Consider the following 11,054-nt stretch of genomic DNA (forward strand, 5'->3'; position numbering starts at 1 on the left):
CCCACACCAGTCGACTAACGTTCAAATAAGCAGGGACAGCAGGTGTCTAAAGGAAACACAATGTTTCCACCAGTATCGGGGATCGAACCATGAACCTCAGTGAGTGCGCTACCAACCAAGCTACGGGACATCATGGATCAAACATATTCCGTAGGTACTGTATGACCCCCATATGAACTTAGCACTGTCTTATAGGTTCTTTCAAGGAAAAACATTAGTAATTAATTTTATTTAGGTACAGGTTCACATAAAAGCAATTATATATAGTAACATACGTAACATTTACATGAGAGAACTGATGAACTGGAAAGTCAAATACTTTCAAAGACGGGGTAAGTTACAATCTTGGGCTGTCAATTAGTAGTTCGAGAACAATAATAAGAAAATAGCTTCATTAATTTGAGACTGAGGTAGAGTGACACCAGTCAGATTATAATGATATAATATCTTTATTTACTACAAGTACATGTACAAGGTATACAGTCCTAGCTGACATCAATGACATACTATTATATAGAAAGCACCTTGTTATGCAGAGCATTTCGGGTAAATTAGGTCAGTTTTTGTCCCAGGATGCGACCCACATCACTAACACCCAGGTACCCATTTTACTGATTCAATTCAATTCAATTCAAGTTTATTCTCTATAATGGTTACAATGTGGGGTATACAGGTTTTGGGTATTTTGTGGTTTACATGTTATAAAATACTAATTACAGATGGGGGCCACTAGGACACCTAGCATGGCTAAGCATTTCGAGCAGACTTAGATTAATTCTTAACATTAAATCCTTCCAGATTATAGTATTAAGGCTAAGTGACTACATCATAATTTGTGAGTTTAGCAATGTGAATGCTTTTGTTTTGGCACAATACAAGGTGTCTATATTTGAGTATCATAGGCAAACTTATGACTAGTTAGGATTCATTATTTTAAGATTAAGATTAGTATTTCTGGGTTTATAGTCAGTGGGTGAGTGAGTGTAATTTTGAGCCACCAGGTGGTTATCATGTAGTTAGTTGTCGGGGTGGATCAGGGAGATAAGATGTTTTCTAACTGTAGTTTTTAAAGTGATGAATGTGTCTGCAGTTCTAGAGTTTTCAGGTAGGGTGTTCCAGATTTTAGGTCCTTTAAAATACATTGAATTTTTGTAAAGGTTTAGTCGAACACGGGGAATGTCACAGAGATGTTTGTGTCAGGTGTTATGCCTGTGGATCCTGTCACAACTATCAAGAAAGTGTTTTAGGTCAAGGTTAATATTGGAATTTAAGGTCCTGTTGATATAGATTGCACAGTAGTAAGTGTGGATGTTCTAAACAGGGAGTAAGTTTAGATCTATGAAGAGGGGGGGGGAAGGTTGCCAGGGATGGGATTTAGTGATTATTCTTACTGCGGCTTTTTGTTGGGTTATTATCGGCTTTAGGTGTGTTGCTGCAGTTGAACCCCAAGCACAGATAGCATAGGTGAGGTATGGATACATAAGTGAATGGTATAGTGTGAGAAGGGCAGTTTGCGGTACGTAGTATCGTATCTTGGAGAGGATCCTCACCGTTTTGGATACTTTTTTTTTGTTATGTGTTGGATATGGGTGCTGAAATTTAGGTTGTTGTCGAGGTATAGGCCAAGGAATTTGCCCTCATTATGTCTGGCAATTAGAGTGTTGTCGATCTTAATGTTAATGTTGCGCAACACCTGCTCTGCTACCAAACATAATATAGTAGGTTTTACCAGTGTTAAGTGTAAGTTTATTGGCTGTCATCCAAGTCGATATTTTGAGCAGCTCCTCGTTAACAATTGTGTTGAGGGTGGCAAGATTAGGGTGGGAGATGACATAAGTCGTGTCGTCAGCAAAGAGAATGGGTTTCAGGTGTTGGGATATGTTTGGAAGATCATTGATGTAAATGAGGAAGAGCAGGGGTCCAAGGACACTTTCCTGCGGAACTCCAGTATCAAGTGGTGAACATAGACAACCGGTGTAAGGAAATACATCCAATGTTTCCACCATTTCGCCGGGAATTGAACCCGGACCCTCACCGTATGAAGAGAGAGCTTTTGCCACCAGGCATCCCACAAAATAAGCAGATTCATGGATGTCACTACCGCCCGGCTGCGGCTGGGTTACAAGTATCTCTGGCAGGTTAAATCACCACCACCAGATGAAGTAGACCAAACTAAAAGTAAACTTCGCCAGATGGATAATTGTCTCACCTTGCCTTAATATGTACTGGGATGCGATAGAATTAATGAATACAGAGACAACTCGCTCAGAAATGTTCAAGAAATATCAAAATATTTTATCCACAGTGGCATATTACCAACCATTCTGGAAAAATACTTTGCCTTTCCCACTGTAAATAACGCATAACCACTTCAACATTTTGTTTACAAATATACCTTGCTAAAATATAAGATAATATTTTTTTGACGTAATTCATATCTGCATAAATAACACATTACGACTGTAACCATATATAAAAATGTAAATAACTAACTTGTTTAGCTATCAAAAATTTGGGGCCCAGTCCCTGGACCACTTATGTGCCATTGTAATCTTTGACCGCCCACAGGATGGGTATGGGGGCATAATAAATATATTAAAGTAATTGTAACATTTTCCGTACCGGGTGCTTTATCATTTTTTTTCAGATTGAATAAATAATTCATATCGGAGATGCAAAGCAATGCTGTTAATTGTCTCTTGTATTTACAAAAGAGATGACACAATACCGTGCAGTCAGAGTGAACTAAATTGAAGACTAAGTGCAGTCAGGATAGTCAAAATAAAGTCAACTAGAAACTCCAGTAAAAAAATAATGGTAAATGGGCTACAAAATTGTGATTTGACAGTAATTACAAGTTGTATGGATGTAAATGATGCCTGGGAAAAATTCAAAACAATGTTCACTACCATCCTTGATAATATTGCACCAGTTAAAGAGGTTAGGATTAAATGAACAACCGAACCCTGGATGACTACTGAGATATTAGATAATATGAAATTCAGGGACCAGTTGCTAAAAAGATTTAAGATAAACCAGGAATATATTGCAGCGCTAAATGAGTTCCAGAGTTAGGAACAGAGTATAGATACTCATAAAAGGAGTAGAGGCAAGGCACTATTGCTCAAAAATCGAAGAGTACAAGAATAACCCCAGAAAGTTCTGGCAACAACTACAACATTTGGCATATAGCCATATACCCACAGTTAGATCTGACACGGAGAATGCCACGAGACAGATAAAGTGGCAAATTGTTTCAATGCGTACTACACTTTGTGATATCAACAATAGTAAGTAAACTTGTTTTAGCACAGACTCTGATGGCCTGGTGGCTAACGCACTCGCTTCACACGGAGAGGGCCTGGGTTCGATTTCCAGCCAGAGTAGAAACATTGGGCGTGTTTCTTTCCACCTGTTGTCTATGTTCCCCATCAGTAAAATAGGTACCTGGGTGTTAGTCGACTGGTGTGAGTCGCATCCTGGGACACTGACCTAATTTGCCCGACATGTGGAGCATAACAAGGGGCTTTCTATATAGTAGTATGTCATTGTTGTCAGCTAGGACTGTATACCTTGTACATGTACTTGTAGTAAATAAAGATATTATATTAATAAGGGCGTCACCCCGAACAGTTGCCAACTAGTAGGTGTATCTTATGACTTTGTACGAAAAGAACTAAGTAAATTAAACCCAGCTAAGAGCATCGGCCCCAATAACATCCCGTCTTGTTCCAAAAGATGGCGCCTCTGAATTACCAATTCCCATTGCGCACATAATAAATTTGTCCATAGCCACGAATACTGTCTGAAGGGATTCAGGGAGGCCAGAGTTACTCCTGTCTTCAAGAAAAATGGTAGACCTGATCAGTGTGTTGTTAAAAATTCTGCAGAAGGAGGTATACTGTCAAGTAGTTAAGTATCTTAATTAAAAAAAAAACATTCTCCATAGTTACTAGTCAGGTTTTAGGAGATCTAATTAAACCGATACCTCCCTCATTATTTTGATGGACTACCTGAGAACTGAAATGTAGCTAGGGAATTTCAAGTCGAAGGACTTGCAAAAGTCCTTCGATACGGTCAACCACAGTACATATTTTTTATAAGAAACTACAGGCTATCAGTATAAGTTCTGTAGAATGGTTTAAGTCTTACCTGAGCAACAGGAAACAAATTGTCAAGATCAGCAACATAGAATCAGAACCCCTGCCAATAACATGTGGGGTTCCCAGGGTAGTATTCTGGGTCCTTTACTCTTCCTGTTACGTGGATGACATGCCTATGAGTGTCAAATGCAAGCTACTACTGTACACAGTTGATAATGCTCTGTTAGTATCAGGTAAAGACCCACAAGACATTGCTAATGTACTATCACTAGAACTAGAGTCCTGGTTGGTAGACAACAAATTATCACTACCCTTCGGGAAAACGGAAACCGTACTCTTTGGCACGAAACAAATTGAAAAGGGTAAATAACTTTAATGTCCAGTGTAACCTGGAAACCTGGGGAACCTGTTATTACAGTAAATTCAGTGAAATATTTGGGGATCCCCTTTGATCCTTGGATGTCAGGAGAACTAATAGGAAACAGTGTAGTAAAGAAAGTGAATGCCAGACTAAAGTTCCTCTACAGACAAGCGCAGTGTCTACCAACCGAGGCTGGCAGGACCCTATGTCCAGGTCTCATACAATGTATTATAGACTACTCTTGCTCTTCATGGTACTCTGCCTTAAAAAAAAGATAAGTTATAAATCACCCAGAACATAATGATGAGATTCATTGTGGACCTTGCTCCAAGAGAGCATGTAGGCCAGAATGAATTACTACAACTGGATGTGCTGAATGTTGAAGACAGAGTAAAACAACTAAAGCTAAATTACGTTTATAAAATTGCTTACAACTAGTGTCCCCAATATGTTACTGACAATTTTGTTAAGTCTGAGCATTAGTTAGGTGCATGAGTATGCCACTGAAGTCTGGAAGGATTACAGTTAGGTGCATGACCATGGCAGTCAGGTCCATGAACATTTCTATATGGTCTTGAAGACTGGAATTTAGGAATACGACCATGGCACTGAGGCTTGCAACTATAACAACATCTGTCTTGAGAATTATATCGGAGACCATGATTAAAGTTCCCAGTATCATGAGAGTTAAAACTCATATTAATTGATACTGGGAAAGAACATGGATGTAATCTTACGGAAGACATCGGTGGAAGGTCTGATTTACTACATGAATGACTTAATCTCTTTTTACAGTCAGCTCTTTTACACCTGTCTGTACTGAAACTCTGTTCTTTATATGTTAATGACGAGTTTGCTTGACGCGGCAGAGGTCTGGGTGGCCTTTGTGCTGGTAGTGTTCTCATCGCACTAGCAAAAACATTATGATTGGAATATACATCTACCCTCTGATCTTGATGTCCTGGCTCTGGAATAGACTCATATAAATCGTCAGATTTTGGAGAAGCGGCTTGTCCACTTCGACGTGGCTGTTCATATACTTCAAAATCCGTAAGATATAAATCTTCTACCGGTGAAGGAGCCTTTTTTCCCACGTCGTTTGCCAAAAACATCTGCTCTTTGAATGCATGAAGGTTCTTCTGTGAGGAGTCCTCAAACGTGCCCAGCAGTTTGTTAACCAGAAGATTGCTATAGTCATAGCAACGTTCGTAGCCAGATTCATCATACCATATTTCTTCCTTGTCTACCCTGCCAGGGATAAACAATTTATACAGAATGTGTTCTTCAAAGTTGGAAAACAAAGGAAGGAATATGATTTTATAAAAGTTCATACCATTGCATACTTAAGTAACCTGCAATAATTGTTATATAGCAACTCTTGTAAATACTACAGTAGTTTATTATTACTGTCAGTTAGGTTAGGTTAGGTAAGGTTCGTCAGGAAACAGGACAAATGCCATTACTGTCAGTGGCTTATTCTAAATAAATAATGTGCAGTGAAGTCTTTATTAGTACAATGTTTCACCCAGCAGCGAGTTTTCTTAAGTACTCAGTTGCATAAAATGTCTGTAAATGGGCTAGCTAACAGAATATTGGAACCTAGTCCTTCAAGCCTTCGTGTATACTGATACATGGAGAGATGAGTTAAAAACAAGAAATACTGTATACATAGCAGCTGCATGACATTACAAACAAAATGCCAAATTATTCATTGGGATTATCTACGCTATTTAATATTAGTTTAGTGCTATACATGAATATAACACTATAATGTACCATTCAGGAAACAGGTAAACCATGGTAAAGAGAGAGGTAACAGGTAAACCATGGTAAAGAGAGAGGTAACAGGTAAACCATGGTAAAGAGAGAGGTAACAGGTAAACCATGGTAAAGAGAGAGGTAACAGGTAAACCATGGTAAAGAGAAAGGTAACAGGTAAACCATGGTAAAGAGAAAGGTAACAGGTAAACCATGGTAAAGAAAGAGACTCACTTGGACAAGGTACAGTTGAGCCTTTTCAAGACGAAGCTGCTGAGCTGCAAAGAATTCTTCAGGTTTGGGGACTCGACCAAGAGTCCTCCACTCTTGCCTCCATACACCCCAACACCGCGGTGATACAGCCCTTGTATGAACATCGTCATCCCATGCTCACTCATCTCGCTCCTGGGTAAACAGATGCTGGCGAACTTTCTTTGTGAGGGAGATGGAGAAATGGTCGTGTTAGTGACAGTAAAATGACAGTGGGGTTAAGAATGAGAGGTTTTATAAATATTAGCTAAGAGATCGTTTCCTGCCTTGGCTTTCTTGATGTTGGTGGAAGGCCCTTGATTCAAGGAACTGGATCTGTTTGTACATTTATAGTCCTTCGAAAGCGGTCCCTTGATGACTCACGAAATCGTAATGACGCGATTGCAAACAAACCATACCACGGGTGGGGATAGAACCCGCGATCAGAGAGTCTCAAAACTCCAGACCGTCGCGTTAGCCATTGGACCAGCTAGCCACAATAAAATTCGTCCAACTAGGTATATTTCTACGCCATAGTGGTGCCTATGCTAACCTTCCTATGGTGTAGAAATATACCTAATTGGACGAATCTTATTGTGGCTAGCTGGTCCAGTGGCTAACGCGACGGTCTGGAGTTTTGAGACTCTCTGATCGCGGGTTCTATCCCCGCCCGTGGTATGGTTAGGTCCCTTGATACCGGTGAGAGGCTCATAATCCAAGGAAGTGGACCTGCTGTCCCTTTCTCTAGATCCAACCGGAATACCTCCCATCCCCCACGTGCCGTATGATCCCTTACGGGTTTAGCGCCCCAATAAATATAACAATACACAGAAATACAAATAGTTCACTGTTCTTTTCACAGTAGTTGTTCTGCACGTAGAAATGAAAAAAAAATTGAACCATCAGTAACTTAGATTTTGCCACCGAAGTGGCTAGTTTATTGTGCACCCCATATCCATCCTGTGGACGGTACCGCGAGAGCATATGGATACACAAAAGGCCTAGGAACTAGGCCCCAAAGGGTTAACAGGAATACATATGGATTTATATCTACATATCTATAGTTCACTTATCTGTTACAAGCAAATTTAGGAAATTTGCTTAGTATATCTGGTATCTTATTTTCATTAATAAGATATCTTGACATGTCACATAGGTTATTATACTCTGTCTCTGTATTCCTCAATAAGTGGACAATTAAGCACATAGTGTTCAAGACAGTGACCATATGCCTGATCACATAATTTACATTTAGTTTGATCATCATCTGTGTGTCTCCCAAACTGCCAGAAGTACTTGTAACCAAGCCTAAGCCTGGCCACTACAACATCAGTCAGTCTGTTCACATTGCAAGTTGCTCCATAAACATATTTATCTACGTTCATGTTATCATAGTGGGTTATAGATCTACTCAGGCTTCTAACTGCATTCCTATAACAATCATTTTCGTTATTTACTTCTCTCCTAATATTATTCCTAATGCTAGACACAGTTATACCAAAGTTATATTCTACATTCTCCTTCTGGGTACTCTTCTTGGCTAACATATCAACTTTATCATGAAGGAGTAATCCAATGTGTGATGGGATCCATAGCAATTGTACATTAATTCCTTTGTCCCCAATTTTTGAGTATCTATACCTGGCTTCTCCAATGAGCATGTTGTTGGAGTCATTATATGAGTCAAGAGCCTTCAATGATGACATAGAATCAGTAATGATGATAAAGTCAAGCTCAGTGTCATAGGTTAGCTTTAGCGCCATTAGGATTGCAAACAATTCAGTTTGCAGTGTAGACGCCCAGTTGTTAATTCTTATGCCTAACTCAACAAATTTATTATGGTTCTTAACTAGGGAGGTGGCAACAAGAGCAGATGCAGCCCTGCCAGAAGACTCCTGTTTAGATCCATCAGTGTATATAACTTGTGATAACTTATTACTACCAGCTAGGCCAGAAATTTCTTCTTGAGCAGTTGCTCTAACAAGAGATTTAAGGAAGGGATTACTAGCAATAAGCTTCTTGGGAGGGACTTGTATGTATGTGATATTAAATGAACACATCTTCCATGGAGGGGTGAAATGCTCTTGTTGCCTGCAGTGATACAGTTCATGCAGGTTATAAAACTTAATGCAATTGCACGTTTTCACAATCCATTTAGATCTGTGTGTATTTACCTCTAGACACTTGGTAAGATTCACTGTGACAGTGTCTGGTTCGTTTCTCAACATTCTAATACCGAGTACAGTGTTAATTTCAACAATCCTATCACTGATACTAGAAATACCAAGCTCCTTCCTCATGTTAAGAACTTTTGTAGATCTGGGACAGCCAAGAATAATCCTGAGAGCTTCATTTTGCATTAACTCCAAGGGTCGGAGAGAACTTTCTCTAGCTAATATCAACATGGGAGCAGCATAATCAATTAAGGACCTAACATAGGCTATGTACATCATTCTCACGATTCTCACATTAGCACCATAGTTGGGATTGTAGCCAGCAACAGCTTTGAGAGCATTTAGCCTAGCTTTGCATTTCTTGTTTAGTTGTGGTATAGTGGATTTGTTAAAGGGTACATCTACACCAAGATATCTGTAAGTTTTAACGTAGCTAATGATTTCACCCTGCAAATAGATGGGTGGGGGATGTCGCTTGCTTGTTAATATCTTTGTTTTAGAGGAAGATATTATGAGGCCTAGTCGATTACAAATTGCTTGAACTTCATTAAGAATGGTATTCATCTTCTTATGCCCTGTTGTATGGATCATGATATCATCAGCATAGCTTATAGCTATATGTTTAGGTGAGGCAGGTAGAGCATTTAGGAGAGCATTAATCAGAATATTAAATAGCATGGGACTAAGAACTCCTCCCTGCGGTGTACCTAAAGACATTTCTTTAGAATCACTTCTGAAGCCTTGGTAAAGGACAGAGGATACTCTATTTGACAGGTATCCTATTATCCAGCAGGGTAAGCTACCACCAATATTCATTTTGGCTAGTTCATGTAGTATAACGGTTCTGTTCGCAATATCAAATGCAGATTTTAGATCAAGAAAAGTGGTAAAACTAGTAGAGGTGTGTGCAGTGAGAAAGGTGGAAATACAGTTCTGCACACTTTTACCTTTCATGAACCCATAGAGGTAGGGGGAAAGTTGGTGTCTGATTCTGTAGTACAGTCTGTTAAGCATCATTCTTTCAAAAGTTTTACAAAGACAACTAGTTAAGGAGATCGGCGTAAATGTATCAGGCTGTTGGGGCTTAGGGACAGGCACAATGAGACTATTGGTCCAGGATGTAGGAAGAACGCCCTCAATGTAACTGAGATTATACAGTGCCAACAAAGGGTTATCAGGCACGTGCCTTAGAGTTCTGAGAATATCATAGGTTATACCATCCTCTCCAGGAGCAGTTGATCGATCTTTGGTTAATGCATTATCTAATTCATACTCGGTAAAGAGGCAATCACTCTCATCAATATTTTGGCTCATAAAATTAATCAGTTTCAACATTTCTTCAGAAGTACTCTCTAAATTTTTTCTAATATGAGATGGAAGGTTTTCATGCCTGGATGTTTTGAACCACTCATTTATGAGGTCATTTGCTTTTTCAAAAGGAAAGGGATGAGCAACATTGCCAGTCTTTTTCCTGGTTATTTTATTTATACCTTTCCAAGCCAAACTCAAAGGGGTGGACCTATTTAATCCACTAACAAACTGTTCCCATTCCTGTTGCCTAAGTTCTTCCTTTCTATTCCTTGCATTTGTTAGTGCAGCTTGGAACGTTCTGAGCAGGTCTGGGGTTCTACATTCACGGTATGCTTTACCAATCCTTCAGTAACTGTATAAACAAAGTCACAATTTTGAAAATTACAACAAAAAATAGTTATTAATGAGGTGTGAGGCAGGTTGTTGAGATTATTAATAGTTTGTTATGTTAATTCTCAGTTGTCAGGTGGAGTGAGCAGTGAAAACTTGTTATACATGTAAGAGGAAGACTCGTTCAGTATGTTGTAAACATGTCTGTGTAAGACCAGTGACAGGAGATACTTGTCTCCTGACACGGGTTAGGAGATACTTGTCTCCTGACACGGGTCAGGAGATACTTGTCTCCTGACACGGGTTAGGAGATACTTGTCTCCTGACACGGGTTAGGAGATACTTGTCTCCTGACACGGGTTAGGAGATACTTGTCTCCTGACACGGGTCAGGAGATACTTGTCTCCTGACACGGGTTAGGAGATACTTGTCTCCTGTCACGGGTCAGGAGATACTTGTCTCCTGACACGGGTCAGGAGATACTTGTCTCCTGACACGGGTTAGGAGATACTTGTCTCCTGACACGGGTTAGGAGATACTTGTCTCCTGACACGGGTTAGGAGATACTTGTCTCCTGACACGGGTTAGGAGATACTTGTCTCCTGACACGGGTTAGGAGATACTTGTCTCCTGACACGGGTCAGGAGATACTTGTCTCCTGACACGGGTTAGGAGATACTTGTCTCCTGACACGGGTTAGGAGATACTTGTCTCCTGACACGGGTTAGGAGATACTTGTCTCCTGACATGGGTTAGGAGATACTTGTC

General features: G+C 39.8%; 1 protein-coding gene across 1 annotated transcript in view; it reads right to left on the reverse strand.

Annotated features, from left to right (window-relative positions):
• Nucleotides 1-213: 213 nt before the first annotated feature.
• Nucleotides 214-11,054, reverse strand: part of LOC128695132 (uncharacterized) — a 32,560-nt gene continuing 21,719 nt past the window's right edge. The window contains exons 5-6 of the mRNA XM_070091395.1: nt 6,457-6,654; nt 214-5,712 (exon numbers count right to left, since the gene is read on the reverse strand). Of these exons, the coding sequence (XP_069947496.1) occupies nt 4,944-5,712; nt 6,457-6,654 (967 nt within the window). The 3' untranslated portion in view covers nt 214-4,943. The remainder of the gene's footprint in view (nt 5,713-6,456; nt 6,655-11,054) is intronic.

The sequence above is a fragment of the Cherax quadricarinatus genome, chromosome 35 (assembly GCF_038502225.1).
Source record: "Cherax quadricarinatus isolate ZL_2023a chromosome 35, ASM3850222v1, whole genome shotgun sequence".
NCBI classification, from domain to species: domain Eukaryota; kingdom Metazoa; phylum Arthropoda; class Malacostraca; order Decapoda; family Parastacidae; genus Cherax; species Cherax quadricarinatus.